This window comes from Miscanthus floridulus, chromosome 8 (assembly GCF_019320115.1).
Source record: "Miscanthus floridulus cultivar M001 chromosome 8, ASM1932011v1, whole genome shotgun sequence".
NCBI lineage: Eukaryota > Viridiplantae > Streptophyta > Magnoliopsida > Poales > Poaceae > Miscanthus > Miscanthus floridulus.
The window spans coordinates 199625682-199644877 of NC_089587.1; the positions used below are offsets into that span (position 1 = coordinate 199625682).

A 19196-nucleotide genomic window follows, 5' to 3' on the forward strand; every position below is an offset into this window, starting at 1 on the left:
CACCGCCTTAGTTTCCTCAAGTGGGTGGAAGGCAGTCGAGGAGGTTGGCTTGTTGCAGTCCGGGACTGCTGGGGTCGATGACTTCCCGAGCCGCGGGAGCTCGGACGAGTTGATGACGGCAGTGGCGAGCTCGAAGTGCTCGTGGTCGCATGTTAAGGTGTGCGAGAAGGTGTACCCATAGTGATGACGTTGTTCGGTCCTAGCATCTTCAACTTTAGGTAGGTGTAGTTGGGGACCGCCATGAACTTGGCGCAGCATGGCCGCCCCAAGATGGCGTGGTAAGACCCCAGGAAGTCCACCACCTCGAAGGTGAGCACCTCCAAGCGGAAGTTGGCTTGGTCGCCAAACATGACGGGCAGGTCGATTTGTCCGAGCGTGTATGCCTGGGCTCCTAGGATCACGTCGTGGAAGGGAGAGCTCGTAGGTCGGAGCTCCGACCGGGGGATGCGCTTGGCGTCGAGGGTGTCGATGTAGAGGATGTTGAGGCCACTTCCTCCATCCATCAGTACCTTGGTGAGGCGCTTATTGCTGATGATGGGATCAATGACGAGCGGGTAGCGCCTTGGTCTGGCGACATGGGGCGGATGGTCCCTATGATCAAAAGTGATCGGAGAATCTGACCAGCGGAGGAAGGTGGGGACGGCCGTTTCGGTGACACATGCCTCTCTGTAGCGTACTTTGTGCTGGCGCTTGGCCTAGACGGCATCGGACCCCCCAAAGATCATGATGCATTAATTGGGATCGAGAAAGCTGTCCCAATCCTTGCCCGCCACGCCCCCTTTCTTGGCTGCTTCCTCCTTGCCCTTTCCTTCTTTCAGCCCGCCGGCCTGTCGTAGGAAGCTCTTGAGGAGCTCGTAGTCCTTGTGGAGGTGCTTGACGGGGTAGGCGTGGTTGGTGCAGGGGCTATCCATGAGCTTATCGAAGTGGTCAGACAGGCCCTGCTGGGGCTACTTGACCGCGCGACCAGCTACGGCGACCAACACGGTGTTGGCCAGTCGGCGCCGATCCTTCTTGTTCTTGTTGCCCCTCTACGTGGAGGGGCCCTCGTCGTGGTCCTCGCGCTTGGCCTTGCCCTCGTCCTGGCCTCTGTTGAATACTGCTCTGACCGCCTCCTCGCTGGAGGCGTGGTTCGTGGTGACGTCGAGCAGGTCACGGGTGGTACGGGGCTTCAGGCAGCCAATCTTGTGGATCAGGGACTCGAAGATTGTCCCGGAGTGGAATGTGCTGATGACGTCCGCGTCGACGACATCGGGTAGGGAGTTGCACCGCTTTGAGAACCTACGGATGTAATCCCGTAGGGACCCGCTGGGCCCCTACTGGCAGCTCTTGAGGTCCCAGGAGTTTCCAGGGTGGACATATATCCCCTAGAAATTTTTGACGAAGATCCTCTTGAGGTCCGCCCAGTCGCGGATGCTATCGTGTGGGAGGAATTCGAGCCATGCTCGAACATGTTCCCCCACGTAGATGGGGAGGTACTGAATGATGAAGTGATCATCATCCACTCCCATGGCTCGGCAGGCGAGCCGGAAGTCTTCGAGCCATATACCGGGATTCCTCTCCCTGGTATATTTGGCGATGTTGGTCGGTAGTCGGAAGCGCTGTGGGAACGACGCTCTCTGGATGTGCCAGCCAAAGGCTCGTGGTCCCGGGCCATCCGGGCTGGGACTCCGGTCGTTGGGTCGATGACCACGCCTGGGGTGCGTTTCACCGGTCCCCTCGATGGTCCGACCGGAGCCCGTGTCGTCTGCTCTCACCGCCGCCCGATGGACGTCATCATCATGACGGGCCCGACGCCAGTTGCTGATGACGCTGTGAGCGTCTTGGTTCGGCTCGAGGTGTTCGTACATAGGCGGCCGGTGTGGAGCGGGTGCCGGGTCAGGCTGTGGCACAGCTGTGCCCTCCTGTTCCACGCCTCGTGGCCGCAGTGGTGAGTGGATGGAGCGGTTGGACTGGCGTGCCCCCATTCCCCCGGTAGGGAAAGAGGTCGCGAGTCAATGGCGTGACGCGGAGCTTTCCGCCTGTTGAACGGCGGCGGTCTCCACCAGTGCCCGGAGGTTCCGGTGGATCGCCTGTTCCTGGGGGTTGTCCAGCTTAGGAAGGCCGCGCAGAAGCAACGCTGCGGCGGCGATGTTCTGGCCAGCCTGAGCGAACTGTGGGGGATCGTTCCCCCTGTCCATGATGTTGCGCTAGACCTGGCGGGCGCGACCCCAGGCGCCGCTCATCGGGTTACACTCACAGGGCGCATCATGGTGCGTCGAGCGCGCCGGCGCAGGTGGTTGCTGGTTCTGCCGCCTTTGTCGTAGCTCCTCGCCGTGCTCCTGGGCACATGCGAGGGCTTCCGCGCGAGGGTCCGGAGGGGTGTGGGTCTGAAGAGACTCCACAACCACCGACGGCTGTCCCGGAGCGTCCGCCATAGCGCACTCGCGGGATAGAGGGTGGCTAGGTGTCATGATGTCGCCGATGTTGGAGCCGGCGCTCTCAACATCGTTATCCATGAGGTCGTGAAAAGTGGCGGGAGAGTAGTCCGCCATCCCCACGAATTCAGATGTGAGAGAGAGCGGCGCCAGCATCTTTCACAGGCCTCGTGCGTACGCGTCCACGGGGGACGCGATGCCATAGTGGAACCGGTCGTGCAACGGTCGCGGCAGGGACAACGGCGTCCCTCCGGAGAACCGGCAAAAAATAGTAAATAGCGAGTAAATAATAGTACGTACATTACTCACAGTGGGGTTTGAGCCGAGCGTAGGCTCGGAGCGAAGCGTAGGCGCCTCGTCGTTGAAGTCATCGGGAGTCTCGGAGCCGACGGAGGACGCGCCTCCTCCGACGGGCGTTGGAACAAGTGCCTCCTCGTGGAGGTGCAGCACGCCGAGCTGGTCGGCGACGAAGTCCAGGCTTCCGAAGAGGAAGGCCTAGGACGGCTCGAAGATGGGTGGAACCCACATCCCAACAGGTGGGAGTGCGGGTAACTCCAGTGAGCCAAAGCGAGTCGTATCGCTTGAGCCCGCCATGGCGAAGGTGGCGGAAAAGCGGGCCATCCGATGACCAAAAGCGTATAATTACGGCGTCTTCCCCATGGACGGTGCCAACTGTCGGTACAGAAAGTGACCAACACGTAAATATTTGTAATTTTGCCGTACGTTGTGATCGGATGTGGCCTAGCACTCAATGACACAGGGTTTATACTGGTTCAGGCAACGTGCCCTACGTCCAGTTTGAGTCGGTCGGTGACTTTATTCCTGAGCCCAGGTGCTCGAAGTTTGCTGTGGGGTTACAAACGGAAGGGGGTAAGATAGGGGGTGCAAGAGGTCCGGTCGGACTCTGGACCGAAGGGCTGAGAATGACGGGAGCTCCTACGTGCGCTAAGTATTCAAGCGTATGCTCTGTGTAGCTTTAGAGTGTCTAAAGCTAGTAGAGGATGAATCGATCGTTGGTTGTTCGAATCGTCTGAGAGTTGTCCTTATTGGGAGAGAGCGCATCCCCTTTTATAGATGAAGGGGATGGCCTTACAAGTGAGAGAGGGAGAGTTTACGTATGCTATTAAGTCTTGTTGCCCACGCCGTCGGGTACAATGATGATTGTAGGCGCCCACAACACTGTTAATGTCAGATGCATGTGGGAGGTTCCGTCGTCTTGTTCTGGTATGGCAGATGTCGGAGCCTACCATACTGTTGGTGCCCAGAGGCATGTGGGGGGTTTTACCATGTTCGCCTGGTATGGGAGTTGGTGCCCACAACACTGTTGGGGCTCTGACATGCCTGGAAGGTGGCAGGGCACCCTTCGGACATGCCCTGTCGGTACTATGATGCAGATGAACAGGGTACGGTCCTTGGTATTGCGGTTTGACTTGAGCGCCCTGCCTTACATGCTCCGCTCGTTTCCTGGGTCCTCACCGAGCAGGCGTCCCCGGTCGGTTGGTCCTAGTCGGGTCCGACTGCGCCAGTCGGAGAAGAGCTGTAAGCAGAGGTTCGGTGCATCCCCGGTCGGAGACGCGGGCCGGAGCCGGAAGCGGCGTTGGCTAGGCCTTCCGGTTGGAGAGGCAGGCTGGAGTCGAAAGTGGCGTTGGCTAGGCCTTCCGGTCGAAGAGGCGGGCCGGAGTCGGAAGTGAGCGTCGTTCCTCTTTGGCCAGGCCTTCCGGTCGAAGAGGCGGGCCGGAGTCGGAAGCAAGCGTTGTCCTTTCCTTGTTCATGCCTTCCAGTCGGAGATTGGATCGCCCTTCTGACATGTCGTTAGGTTTTTGGGCCGGCCCAGGAGTTGCGCGTCGTTCGCAACGTCGTCTGCTGGGCCAAGCTTTTGCTAGGAAGCAGGTCCATGAGGGACCCCAGGTTTATGAACCCGACAATATACATATTGTTTAATTAATATTTAATCCATTTTTTTGTGACTTATTTAATGCAATTATTAGGAAACCCACTTTGATAGGTTTATGTTGTCTTTTGGTCTATCTTGTTCTTGCCCACTCATGGATTTAGCTTGCTAATGCTAGATAATCTTAGAAGAACATATTTCCCTTTTAAACAACTAGGTGTTCCTTTAGCATTAATCCAAGCTTAGAAGAGAGGACAACGAATTGTGGATAAATTTTTCATTAAAAGAGTGGGAGGCTGGAGAAGACTACTACTCTCTTGTGGAGTGTGTGGGGGTGGGGGTGGGGGGGTGGGGGGGGGGGGGGGGGGGGGGAGTTGACCCTACCTAAATCCTGCATGAGTACCTGGCCAGTATCCCCGTTTATCTCATGTCTGTTTTTAAATCTCTTAATAAGTGAATGGATTCTTTGATGTTATCCAAACATGCAAAAAAAACAAATCCAACTACTTTTCTGAAAGGCCTTATCACTGTACGCTAACGTTAGTGTGACGCTAATTGGGGGGCGCCAGCCATACACCAGTGAAGAAAGTACTTGTACTAGGTTTACCTCCACAGACCACAGACCACAGACCACATAAAGTGGAGTTGGTAGCAATTTCAGGAGCTAACGGTTGTTAAAGCAGTGCAAACTCATCGTATCATTTCATTCCACTCTCTGTTTGGTGTTTGCCCCTTCCTATGACAAGAGAATTAGGAGCAACTTGCACTGATGCACTCAGTTACAACAAAACAAAGGGATCAGACATGCTTACGAATCAGCACTGCAGCCTCTGAGTTTTCATCGACGCGACCATTATCTTGCACAGAGTCACAGAGACTAGAATCTAGATGCATTCACCCATGTCAATATCTAAGAAGACTACGACGTGTCTCCTTTTTTTTTTATATATACTCCTTGTAACGGAACTAATGGAAAACAAGAACAACTGCTCGCCTCCAAAGTTTTGCCTACACTGCTAGTGCTAGTCTAGAACTGATTAAAAGAAAGCATGGAGTCATTAACATGAAGCAGGTTTGTGGGGGCTTCAGTTCTTTCTCTTTTCCGATCCTGGCATGCGAAGTTGCCATCAAAGCAATCGTCAATCTTACCATCTTTTACCCAGTTCTATGCCGAAAGCTGTGATGAAAACAACAGCAGTGTTTCTGTTACTTCACTGCATATATATATATATAGTTCAGAAACCTGACGGTTCACTGTTCACTCTTGTCTGCTTCAAGCCTTCAGCTGCTTCTCTATTCTGTCTCAGGAAGTTCTTTTGCTTTCGCACCAGCATTCGTCATGCATGTCAGCACAGGTTGCACCTGGTACAGGTCAATGTTGGCAAGTCCTTGTCCTCTAGGCCTTGTTTAGATTGTAATTTTTTGCAATCTGGACACTGTAGCACGTTTCGTTTGTATTTGACAAACTTTGTCCGATCATGGACTAACTAGGCTCAAAAGATTCGTCTCGTGATTTACAACCAAACTGTGTAATTAGTTATTTTTTTTACCCACATTTAATGCTCCATGCATACGTCCAAAAATTGATGTGATAGAGAGAATAAAAAAACTTGGAATTTTGAGGCAAACCCTAGTCTCAACAGCTCCACAACATTCTCTGCTTTCCCCCGTTAAAACATTCCGGCATACGGTCAGCATGTCGAAAAAGGACATCCTCGTGACATGACGCACCCGCCCGAGGTCGAGGGCAACATAGATAGATGCGGTGAACGCAGCCCGGCGGCGGAAGTTGTGGACGAACTCGTGGCGTGGAGGGTTTTCACTTTTCACCCTTTAGCCTTCGGTCTGAACTGTGAACCTGAACGTCGTTTCCGGTCGGAGATTGAATCGTTCTTTTGGCCTGTCGTTAGGTTTTTGAGTCGGTCCAGAAGTAGCGCGTCGTTCGCAACGTCATTTGTTAGGCCGAGCTTTTGCTAGGAAGCAGGTCCAAGAGGGACCCCAGGTTTATGAACCCGACAGGAGCCCTCGAGCCCCTGGGCGATTCGAGTAGAATCGTCTGGGGGATTTTCTTGGTTTTGACGGCGGGTGCGCGCGAGCGGATCCGCAGGTGTAGCCCCTGAGCCCCCGGGTGATTTGGGTAGAATCGTCCGGGGGGTTTTCATGTTTCCAGCGGAGAATTTTTTGTTTTGACGGTGGGTGTGCGCGAGCGCACCCGCGGGTGTAGCCCCCGAGCCCTCGGGCGATTCGGACGTGTGTGTGCAACTTGGTGGGCGTAGCCTCCTTTTTTTCAATTTCTGGCCCATCGTTTCCAGGAGCGCGGTCCCAGCCGTTTGGTCGCGGTCGAGGGACTGAGCGTGAGGGAATCGTCAACCAGGGCGTCGGGCGCGCCGAGGTTTCGGGCGAGTCGGAGTCGCGGATCCACGGATCGGGAGAGTCGGAGCCACTCCCGCCGCGCAGCGCCCGCGCCGGCCGCGCTACGAACGCCGACGCATCACGGCCGCCGGCCACCCATCATATCAAGGTAAGGTAGCTCCCTCTCTCGATTTCATGTTATTATGATTGTTGTTTTAGTTAGGGTTAGTGATTTAGGATAGTTAGGTTAGTGAATTTATTTATTTAGGTAGGTAGTTTTTAGGGTTTAGGTTGTGTGTTGTAGTATAGTTAAGGTTTGGTTAGGTAGGTAGGGTTTAGGTTATTGTTAGTTAAGATTTTGGGTTTAGGGATTGATTAGATATTTATTATTTAGTTAGTTTATAGTAGTAAAGGTTGTCAGTATAGATACTAGTTTTCAAGTGTCGGTACTTAGTAGTGCGTGATACGGCTATTTGGATGACTTGATGAAGTTTTGTCAAATGCTTATTTTCCTAGTGAAGTTGTTTAATATGTCTGTTAATGTTACTTTGAATATATACATGTGCTTTTTATATTGTGTCCATACTGCATAACAAGTAGATCAAATTTTGCAATGCTACATAATGTTAATTTGAATATTGTTAATTTGAATACTCTAACCCTTTGTTTATCAATTTGTAACAGGATAGCCCCTCCCACGCAGCACCCGTTGTTTCTCCTTCTTGAGGTGGAATACGACGACCAGCACCGAGCACACATCTTGAGTGACACCGACGCAGAGGTGGCCTTGCCTCCTTTGAGGCCCCGCACGCACACCAGGGCGCACCAGTGGGACGAGCGTTATGCGACGTACATACGGCGTGCCGGCTTCCTTGAGCTTGTCCGTGTTGTCAACTACGGTCTTCCACCCCTTGACCCAGCACTACTTACTGCAGCTGTAGACAGGTGCGAGTGCCTTCTTTGTACGTAAATATTCTTATAACAAATTTGAGGCAACTAATAGTCGTTCTATTCTTATAATAGGTGGAGGCCTGAGACCCACACGTTCCACCTACCTTGCGGCGAGATGACCTTGACCATGCAGGACGTGAAGTGTCGGTGCAGAAAGTGACCAACAAGTAAATATTTGTAGTTTTGTCGTATGTTGTGATCAGAGGTGGCCTAACACTCAATGACACAGGGTTTATACTGGTTCAGGCAACGTGCCCTATGTCCAGTTTGAGTTGGCCGGTGACTTTATTCCTGAGTCCAGGTGCTCGAAGTTTGCAGTGGGGTTACAAACGAGAAGGAGAAAGATGGGGGGTACAAGAGGTTCGGTCGGCTCCGGTCGGAAGGGCCGAGAGCAACAGGAGCTTCGCTATGAGCTAAGTGTTCAAGCGTGTGCTTGAGGTCCGAACCTGATGGTTCTGTGGTTGTGAGCTAGTAAACTTGATCGATCTAATGAATCTGGAGGCACTTGAATCGACCTAGATTAACTGAGTCTCTTGGGAGAGAGCGTATCACCTTTTATAGATGAAGGGGATGGCCTTACAAGTGAGAGGGAGAGAGTACGTATGCTTCTGAGCCTTGCTGCCGAGCCGGCGGGTATAGGATGATGGTAGGCGCCCACAATACTGTCGAATGTTAGATGCACGTGGGAGGTGGTGTTATCTTCTTCGGGCATGGCAGACATCGGCGCCTGCCACACTGTTGATACCTGAGGTAGGCAATGGGTTTTTACCATGTTCGTCCGGTATGGCAAAAGCCGACGCCCACAACACTGTCGATGCCTAGAGACATGTGGGGGCCTTACTATATGGGAGTTAATGGCGCCCACAATACTGTAGAGGAAAATGTCGGCGCCTACAACACAGTTCGTGTTAGGGAGGTTGTAGAATACTGTTTCTGCAGGTGTACAGGGTACGGTCCCTGGTATCGTGGTTTGACTTGTGCGCTCTGCCTTGCTTTCTCCGTTCGTTCCCTGGTCCTTTTCGAGCGGGCGTCCCCGGTCGGTTGGTCCCAGTCGGTTTTGATCGCGCCAGTCGAAGACGAGCAGTGAGCAGGGTTTTTGCGTACCTCGGTCGGAGACGTGGGGTCGGAGTTGAAAGTAATGCTTTGGCTAGGCCTTCTGGTCGAAGAGGCCATCTAGAGGCGGGCAAGGGACTGAAGTGAGCCCTCCGGTCGGAGAGGTGGGCCAGAGTCGGAAAATAGGCATCGCTCCTCCTCAGCCAGACCTTCCGGTCGGTGATTGAATCACCCTTCTGGCCTGTTGTCCAGATACTTGGGCCGGCCCATGAGTTGCGCGTTGTCTGCTTGGGACGAGCCTTTGTTGGAAAGCAGTCTGTGAGGGACCTCGGGTTTATGAACCCGACAGGAGCCCCCGAGCCCCAGGCTATTCGGGCAGAATCGTCTGGGGATTTTTATATTGACGGTAGGTGCACGCGAGTGCACCTGCAGGTGTAGCCCCCGAGCCCCTGAGTGATTCGGGTAGAATCGTCTGGGGGATTTTTCGTGTTGCCAACGATGGAGGTTTTTATTTTGTCAGTGGGTGCGCGCGAGCGCACCCGCGGGTATAGCCCCCGAGCCCCCAGGCGATTCGGGCAGAATCGTCTAGGGGTTTTTTTTCAGCGGGCGTGTGTGCGTGTTTTTTAGTTGAGACGGAGTTGTCAACCAAGGCGTCGTTGTGCAGCCGAGGCAGTTAGTTTTGGGATCGGGCGAGGTAGAGCTCGTGGATCCTGGCGTCGGTGCGCGCCATGGGATCGGGCGAGGCAGTTAGTTTAGGGATTGGACGAGACGGAGCTCGCGGGTCCTGGCATCGGTGCGCGCCATGGGATCGGGCGAGTCAGAGTCATGGATCCTAGCCTTGGTGCAGCCCGCGCAGCCGAGGTAGTTAGTTAGTTAGTTTAGGGATCGATCGAGACAGAGCTCGCTGATCCTAGCGTCGGTGCGCGCTGTGGGATCGAGCGAGTCAGAGTCATGGATCCTGATGGGGTGAGTTCGGGGTCGCAGACCCAGGCGTTTTTGGTGTGCAGTTGAAGCGTAGCCGGATGGGGCGAGTTCGTGGTCACAGACCCTGGTAGTTTTGGAGTGCAGTCAAAGCGTAGCCGGATGGGGCGAGTTCAGGGTCATAGACCTAGGCATTTGGTGTGCAGTCGAAGCGTAGCCGGATGGGGCGAGTTCGGGGTCGCAGACCCAGGTAGTTTTTGGAGTGCAGTCGAAGCGTAGATGGATGGGGCGAGTTCGAGGTTGCAGACCTAGGCGTTTGGTGTCCTGAGCCCCCGAGCCCCGTTGGGCCTTAGCAGGGGTCGGTTTGAGTTGTGTGCGTTATCCCATCCTCGGTTTCTCAAAACCAGAGGGGCTGAGTTTTGTCGCTTGTCCCGATCGCTCGGGCTCGAGTGACGCACTCGATGAGTTCACAACGGGTATGATCGAGTGGAATTCGGGTCCGTCATTTGTGATGGGGTCGGCATAGCCCTCTTGTGACATTCCACTGCTCCTTTACCTGCAACTCGGCAGATGCCTAGGTCGTTTCGGAGACCGACCTGGGTGGCCTAATGGCCTCCCCTCGATGGAGATTCTGTGGGCTTGGCAGAGGCTTAGGATCGAATGAGAAGGTTGAGATGACCCTATCTACCAGACTAGGCGAGGGCCGCACGGGGCTCATCTGCGTTTTTTTACCCTGGCTCTGTTGTTGCTCATGTCGAATGAGGCAACTGCCGCTTCGTGATGCAACACGGAGCATTGTGATGCATTTCGCTGCACGTGCGATGCTTAGTTCCCGAGTCCCTGGGTGGTTCAGGGACTGAATCGTCCAGGGGGCACGGGCGTATGGAATGAATGTGCGTATGGATGTATGAAATGATTGTAAAGAAATAGAAGGGGGTCGGTAGTGTTACCTTGATGACTCGAGTGACGGGGCCTGAAGAGCTCTAGTCAGAAATGTTCGCCCAGGACCCATGCTCATCGTTCATGACAGAGTCAGCATGGCCTACATGAGGTGTCTCTTTGCTCCTTACCTATCCCTCGGTGTGTTTTCCTGAGCCATTCGATCGACTCTTAGGAAGCCCGATGGTCTCTCCTAGCGGAGATCCTGTTTTTGAGTTTTTCCAAGTCTCGCCTGGGGAAGCGGAGGACCGCCTACGTGTGGTGGCGCTTTAGTTCTTGTGCCCATCGTGCGGTAGTGGTTGGCGTGTGGTAGTGGTGGGCCATACCCAGGCCATGTCCTATCTGATCAGGAGCCATTCCATCGGGCAGGGCACGTCTCATCGGTCAGGGCGCGTCTTATCTGCATTAAATGGGAAAGAGAGAGGGTTTTTCACTCCGCCGTTTCGTCTTTCCTGATCGGCGCGTCCTCCCCTAACTGTGGTACCCTTTTCCTTAAGTAGGAGAAGGGAGAAGGTTTTCGCCCTGTTCTTTCGCCTATTCCTCACCCGCCACCACATTTCCTCTTCCTTCTTGTTGAGAGCATTCTTGAGAGCCATGGCGGTTTCTAGGTGTTGGTATTTTGGACCGGCGGATCCTCAACCAACTAGTGAAATTGTACTGCGTGCCCCTAATCCCGGATGGTGATGCAAAGAGACACAAGGTTTATACTGGTTTTGGCAATAGGTGCCCTACGTCCAGTCTGAGAGAGCGATCTTGTATTCCTTACACCGAGGTGCTTGTAGTAGGGGATTACAAGCTGGGTGAGAGAGGGAGCTAGTCCTAGGTCTCTGCGTGGAGCGACGTGGACTGCTTGAGATGTTGATCTCAGGCAGCGAGGAAGCGTTCGTCTATGCGTGAGTTCATGAACCCATGAGCTTGTGAGTGTCTCTGTTTGTCCCTAGAAACAGCCCTGGTCTCTCCCTTTTATAGTTGAAGGGGGGATAGGGGTGATACATGTGTTCGCTACGCGACGTCCTGTGAGTGGAGGTGGCGTTTCCGAGCCCTGTAGCTTGCCACTATGGCGGCATGGTCGACGGAGCGGTCTTGTCCTTGATGCACTGAAGCAATGCACCGGTCATGCCTGATCCTGCGTGACGTGGGAGCTTTAGTGATAGCTTGACGCAGGGCATGGTGGACGACGTGCCGGTCGCTGTGTGTCGACAGCGTAAAGAGCCAAGGCTCAGTTGGTGCTGAGGCTAAGCCATCGTGGGGGGCTCAGCGGGCGCGAATCCCGAGGCTACCGAGACCCTGAAGCGGATTGCCGAGGCTCGGAGGGAGCAGTTGGTCTTGTACACTGATTTCGAGGCTACAGTGACCCGGACTTGACTCCCCACGCCACGTTGTCCTTGGAGCAAGGGTTAGGTAGCACAGTGCAGTGCGGGCGTTGGTCGTGGGCATAGTTCCAAGCACAGCGGCCGGTAACCCCTGCCCCATCCTATCTCGGATGGCATGGTGTTGATGCGCTTCCCATCTCGTCGGCCACTCCGCTGTGTTGAGCCATCGTCCGACTGACGTCGTGGGAGTGGTTGGTCGCATTAGTTGGTTGTGATGTTCTGTCAGTGAGATCGGTCGAGGCGGAGGCGACGAGGTTGTTGCCGAGCCGGCCTCGAGTGAGGCAGAGAATCGGCACCTCGTCCGAGGCTTTACGTGCGGGGCCTCGAGCGAGGCGGAGAATCGGTTCCCCGTCCGAGGCCTTACGTGCGAGGCCTCGAGCGAGACGGAGAATCGGTTCCCCATCCGAGGCCTTACGTGCGAAGCCTCGAGCGAGGCGGAGAATTGGTAGCCTCGGACAAGGTGGGGGCTAGCCAGTAGTTGTCTCTTGGCTTTGATTTTTATAGGGTCTAAGCGATTTTTTCGGTTCTTGCTTAAGGGACACCTTTTTATGGTACCCGACAGTAGCCCTCGAGCCTTGGGGAGAGTGTGAGCGCTCTCCCTGAGGTTTTGACGAGACTTGGCTCGCGGCAGCTCCTGGCGGGATGGTGTTTCGTACTCGAGGCCTCGGTGGGTGCACGCGAGCGCACCCACCGGGTGTAGCCCCCGAGGCCCTGGAGGAGTGGATTTATTCCTTCAGGGGCTTTTCACGTGTTTGCGAGGGGTTTTATTGTGTTTGCCGAGCCCATGAGTGCGAGTTCGGGTCGCTGGGTCCTGGCATGGTTGCAGGAAGAGTCCCCAAGCCTCTGCTCAGAGCAAGAGGGCGATCAGGAGTTCTCATGTCTTTTTTGTGCGTCCCTCGCGCATCCTTTTTGTTTGTAAGGAGGGGTGGAGTATGCCAGGCTACCCTCGGTGGGCGCGAGCAGAGACACCTTCGGTGAGCTGTTATCGGGTAAGTCCAAGTGGAGGCCCGTGCCCCGTTCGATAGGGGGTCGGCTAGCAGTCCAGAGACGCACTGCAAAAGGACCAGAGGGCTTCTCCAGTGGGTCCTAGGGCCGTTCGATTGGCCCTAGGGGCTCGGTGCCTCCCTACGGTGGGATCCCATTCAGAGACTTCCCTGCTGGTCTCGGACACGACTTAGGGCATCCCAAGCATTTGCTTGCTTAGGCCTCGGCCATGTACGGGCTCGCCCATAGTCATCCCTGACTCTGTTTGTCCTAGGCGGCTGTCGAAACCTTCGGGGGGCCAGCCTTCGAACCCCTAGACCGTAACGGGCTCAGCGCCCTTTATTGTGTTTTGCCGAGCCCCCGAGTGCGAGTTTGGGTTGCTTGTCTTCGACCTGGTTGCAAGAAGAGCACCCGAGCCTCTGCACGGAGCGAGAGGGCGATCAGGAGTTCCCCCGGCTTTTCGTGCGACCCTCGCGCATCTTTTTTCGTTCGGAAGGAGGGGTTGTTTGCCGAGCCCTCGAGTGCGAGCCTGGGTCGCTGGGTCTCGGCCTGGTTGCAGGAAGAGCCCCCGAACCTCTGCACGGAGCAAGTGGGTGATCAGGAGTTTCCCTGTCTTTTTTCTATGACCCTCGCGCATCCTTTTCATTCGGAAGGAGGGGTTGTTTGCCGAGCCCTCGAGTGCGAGCCTGGGTCGCTGGGTCTCGGCTTGGTTGCAGTAAGAGCCCCCGAGCCTCTGCACGGAGCGAGAGGGCGATCAGGAGTTTCCCTGTCTTTTTTGTGCGACCCTCACGCATCCTTTTCGTTCGGAAGGAGGGGTTGTTTGTCGAGCCCTCGAGTGTGAGCCTGGGTCGCTGGGTCTTGGCCTAGTTGCAGGAAGAGCCCCCGAGCCTCTGCACGGAGCGAGAGGGTGATCAGGAGTTTCCCTATCTTTTTTGAGCGACCCTCGCGCATCCTTTTCATTCGGAAGGAGGGATGGAATATGCCAGGCTACCCTCGGTGGGCGCGAGCAGTGACACTTTCGGTGAGCTGTTATCGAGTAAGTCCGAGTGGAGGCCCGTTGAAAGCTCTAGTTTGGTTTTGGTGAATTGATGAAACCCTAAGTGCTAACCTAGTTTATCAAGTGATCATGAGATAGGTAGCACACTCCAAGTGATGAAGCAAATGAAGATCATAGCATGATGATGATGATACCATGATGATGATCAAGTGCTTGGACTTGGAAAAGAAGAAAGAGAAAAACAAAAAGCTCAAGGCAAAGGTATAAACCATAGGAGCTATTTTGTTTTGGTGATCAAGACACTTAGAGAGTGTGATCACATTTAGGATTGATAGCCATACTATTAAGAGGGGTGAAACTCGTATCGGAATACGGTTATCAAAGTGCCACTAGATGCTCTAACTCATTGCATATGCATTTAGGATCTAGTGGAGTGCTAACACCTTTGAAAATGTTTGTGAAGATATGCTAACACTTGTGCACAAGGTGATACACTTGGTGGTGTTGGCACATTTACAAAGGAGGTGGTGTTTGCAGGGTTGAGATGGGTTTGGGTCGGCGCTTTCGGGAAAATGAATTGCCCATTTTCTATTGCGTCGGATGCAAATTCTTGTGGTTGGCACATTGGATCAAGGGTAAAGAAGATAGAGGAGAAAGGAATTCGGTCTCACTGTTTAACAGTGACCGGATGCTGAGTCCGAAACGACCGGACGCTGAAGTAGTGCGTCCGGTCAGGCTGTCGGTCGGCACAGTGCTTAGGGTTAAGCACCGGACGCTGGGCTACGTCCGGTCGAGTTGACCAGACGTGTCTGGTCATGCTCGGGAGCTTACTGTAAACGACCGGACGCAGGGGCTTCAGCGTTCGGTCAGTTCAAAGAAGCAGCGTCTGGTCGAGGCTGATGACCGTTGAGTCTAGACACGTGGCTGACATCGAGCGACCGGACGCTGAGGGCCAGCGTCCGGTCAGTCTGACCGGAGCGTCCAGTCAGAACGCGTTTTGCCCAGTGAAGGGGTATAACGGCTCTATTTGATTGGGGCTCTATTTATAGCCCCATGGCCGGCTCAAGCTCACTCTCTTGGCCATTTCTATTGACATAGCATACTTGTGAGCTTAGCCAAAGCCCTCCCACTCATCTAGATCATTGATTCATCATCATAGTGAGATTGGGAGTGAATCCAAGTGCATTGCTTGAGTGATTGCATCTAGAGGCACTTGGTGATTGTGTTTCGCTGCGGATTTCTCTTGTTACTCTTGGTGGTTGCCGCCACCTAGACGGCTTGGAGCAGCAAGGATCGTTGAGTGGAGGAAGTGATTGTCTCCGACTCCGATCGTGGTGATTGTGAGGGGTTCTTGACCTTTCCCCGGTGGAGCGCTAAAAGGTACTCTAGTAAATTGCTTGTGGCTTATGTGATCCTCATCTTGTGTTGGTTGTGCGGCACCCTATTGAGGGTTTGGCGAGTGATGCCAATCAGCGCGTGAACCTCCAAGTGAGTGAATCGCCACAACGAGGACTAGCTTGCCGGCAAGCAAGTGAACCTCGGTAAAAATCATTGTGTTCATCATTTGATTCCGAGGTGATTGGTCTACATTGGTATTCATCATTGTGATTGATTGGTTCCTACCACTACACGGCGGTATAACTCTCTTGCTCACTCTTACATTACCGCAAACTAGTTATCAAGCTCTTTAGTGTAGTTAGTTGTGAGAGCTTGTTTGTTTGATTAGTGTTGCTCTTTAGTTAGTCTTTGAGAGCACACTAATTTAGCTAAGTGTCATAACTATTGTGTGGATATACACTATTCGAAATAGAATTGTGGTAGGTGGCTTGCATTTTAGCGCAACACTCGCTTCGCCGCATAATTGTCTAACATATTTTATTAAGTGTTGTTGTAGAATTTTATTAGGCTATTCACCCCCCTCTAGCCATTAGGACCTTTCACCCATGCCCCATTCGATAGGGGTCAGCTAGCAGTCCAGAGACGCACTCCAAAAGTACCAAAGGGCTTCTCTAGTGGGTCCCAGGGCCGTTCGATGGGCCCAGAGGGCTCGGCGCTTCCCTGCGGTGGGATCCCATTCAGAGACCTCTCTGCTGGTCTCGGACACGACTTAGGGCATCCCGAGCGATAGCTTGCTCGGGTCTCAGCCATGTATGGGCTCGCCCATAGTTGTCCCTGACTTTGTTGTCCTGGGGCAGCTGTCGAGACCCTCGAGGGCCTAGCCTTCGAATCCCTGGACCGTAACGGGCTCGGTGCCCAGTTCCTTCGTCTGAAAGGAATTGGGTGGGGGATATTCCCCTCCCATCGGCTGACAATGGTAGGTGCGCCTTTTGAGGCGGGTTCTCGGGGAGACGGAACGGCGCCTGCCGTTGCTGCGGTCGGATGCGATGCAATGTCAGTAGATGGGACGTTACTGTGCATGCACAATTAATAAGGAAAAGGTGGGCGCGTGGGCGGTTTAATCGGATCTGGATTAACTGCGCCAGATCTGAGGGAAACTTCCCCGATTTGTCGCCCGTCCATTTTGCCCCCTTCTCACATAAATACGTATCGGGCCTCGCCCCTTTCCTCCTTACCTTGCCTGCATCTGCCTTTGCTGCCCTCGAGTCGTTGCTAGGAACAGAGAGCGCCGGGGAGAAGAAGGCAGAAGGGGGGGGAGAGAGAGAGCGAGCCTTACCGCCATAGCCGCATTCTCGACCGCACCCATGGCTGGCGGCATTGTTGTCCTTTAGGTGGATCCTTGGGGTCCGTTCGACATGTTGGCGGAGACGCTGCAGTCGCTCATCGATGACGGCCTCCTCTGCCCGGTTACCGACCCCACCAGGCCGGAGTGGATTGCTCCGGGGGGCGAGCCAGAGCCAAGGCCGTGCGATGGCTACATCATGAGCTTCGTGGCCTTCCACGAGCATGGTCTCGGCCTACCGGCGGACCGGTTCATGTGGGCGCTCCCGCACTACTATGGCGTGGAGCTTCACAACTTCAATCCCAACTCTATCGCGTAGGCGGCCATCTTCGTCGCCGTCTGCGAGGGGTACCTGGGCATTGCCCCTCACTAGGAGCTGTGGCTCCACCTCTTTCGGGTGGGGCTCACCACCAAGCCGACGGGGACGACGGGCACGCGGAAGGTGGTGAGGGCCGGCTGCTGCACTCTCCAAGTGTGCCAAGACCGGTAGCCCCTCTACATCCTAGCCCAGCTCACGTCGTCCAACCATCGTTGGAACAACAGCTGGTTCTACCTCCGCAACAACGACGGTGGACTTCCCCCCTACACCGAGCGGGTCGTGGAAAGCCCGCCGGAGAAGTGGAGGTACGGCGTCCCGGTGGTCGATTAGCCCAAGCTGCAGCTGCTCCTAGAGGGGCTGGAGAGGCTGCGCAGCCACGGCCTTACGGCGGCTGTGGTCGTGGTGGCCTTCCACCGTCGAAGGGTGCTGCCGCTGATGGCTCGGCGGCGGTGCCTGTTCGACATGACACCGGATGAGCCGATCGATGGCGTCTGGATGTCCGCCGTCGCCCTCTCCGACGAGGAGATTCTACGTCGGGTGAGGGAGACGGTGGAGGGGCGGCTGAGGAGCAGTGGCCTGACCCCGTTCGCGATGCGCCCATCGCGGGGGTACCTCTCTCTGGTAAGTCACGCGCCGCTACAGCCCCTGAGGCCTCCTTGCTCCTCGCATTTTACTGTTCCCTTATTTGTGTTCGCCGTTCCTGCAGGGGATGAGGGACATGCGAGCCTCCCCGCCGCCCGTTCCCGAGGACGCAGAGCGGCAGGCGATGAACAGGGCGCATGCCGAGGCGCAAAAGAAGCGGAAGGATGCCGAAGAGGCAAGGCACAAGAGGAAGAACCTTGAGCGCGAAGAGCTAGAGAAGCATCACCGGCAGCAGAGGCACGATGGTCTCCCAGTGGAGTCGTCTCTGTCACCGTCGTTGTCGGCTTCCTCGAGCGATGGCGACGAGAGCGAGGTGGTGTAGGGTACCCTAGACCATCTCCCTGACGTTAGGGGGACGGCGCTCAGGGCGTCGATGAGCAGCCCGGAGTTTCCAGGAGGAGGAGGAGAGGACACCTCGGGGCCGGCGATCACCCGCCCCGGGGCCGAGGCCGACGCGCCCGAGGCATGGGCGTTAGGGAAGCGCGCCGTCAGCTCGGTGGGCTCGACGGCAGAGGTGGAGCAGGCGACAGCGGGGGCAGCGCAACCACCTCTGCGGATGGTCGAGGAGGCGCCGGTGTCCGATGAAGGCCGACCGGCACCGGCGGACACGGAGGCCGTGCCACCGCCACCGCCACCGCCATTGCAGAGGAGGGACGCGGTGCTGAAGCGGCTGTGTCCCCGTTTGAGGTGAGTGTTTTTTCAATGAAGTTGGCAGCATCTCCCATTCGTTCCTTGGTCGTATGCTGACCTTGTCGGTGCTTTGCCTTCAGCCAGAAGCATCAGGCGGAAGTGCCTACCCTGGCGCCACATAAGGCGCTCAAGGTGAGCACTGGCTCCTCCACCAAATGGGTGGTGGAGGCGCAGGCCGCCATACAGCGTGGCGCGGTGTCGGCGAGGACCGACCCGAAGGAGCCGGTCGCCCAGGGAGAGGCTACCGAGGTGGCCACGGAGCAAGCGGAGGAGGAGGAGCCTATGCCCCGCAAGGCCAAGGCCCACGAGTCAGATGAAGTCGGGGAACCCTCAGTTGCTGAGGCCACCGAGGCCAACGCCGAGGCCCTTAGGACTTCCGAGGCTGAGGCGACGGAGGTCGAGGCCCTTAGGGCTTCGGAGGCCAAAGCGGCGGGCGCCGGGGCTCCTCGGGCTACCAAGGTCGAGGCGGCGGAGGCCAGTTTGGGCATGGTGGAGCCGGCGGGCTAGGATGTGGATATGGGGGCGGGGCAAGCTTCAGTACCGCCCCCGATCCAAGTCCCGCCGCCGTCGCAGGAGAGCGCCCGGGAAGTGGAGGTCCATTCGATCTCCTCCGACGATACTTCCTAGGGGAAGGAGGTGGTGGATGCTGAGGCGGCCAACACCGTGGAGCAACCAGCTCCGACCTCTGGTGAGGGAAGCTCGGCCCTCGTGCGGGTACAACCCGAGCCCTGTGGGTGGGATCACCCGCGTGTCTTGTGGCGGAGCCAGGACGACCCTGAGGGGGAGCCTCTGTTCGCCCTCGAGGACGCGGCCGAGGGGGGCGCTGGAGCTCTTTCAAGCAATACCACCGTCTAGCGAAGCGGTCGCTGCGAATAGCACTGTCCGTCATAGCCGACGATCTGCCCGGCGTTGCCCAGGTTCACGTCTTCTTTTCTCGTGCGGTGTCGTCTTTTTCCTGAGTTTTCTCGCAGTGCTTGACATCCGTTCTGC

General features: G+C 55.6%; 1 protein-coding gene across 1 annotated transcript; it reads left to right on the forward strand.

Moving 5' to 3' along the window:
• The first annotated feature begins 17889 nt into the window (after positions 1–17889).
• On the forward strand, positions 17890–18713 carry LOC136470488 (uncharacterized). The gene is made up of 2 exons (XM_066468321.1): positions 17890–18203; positions 18287–18713. Exons 1-2 carry the CDS (start codon positions 17890–17892, stop codon positions 18711–18713), a joined length of 741 nt encoding a protein of 246 aa, XP_066324418.1.
• Positions 18714–19196: the final 483 nt, after the last annotated feature.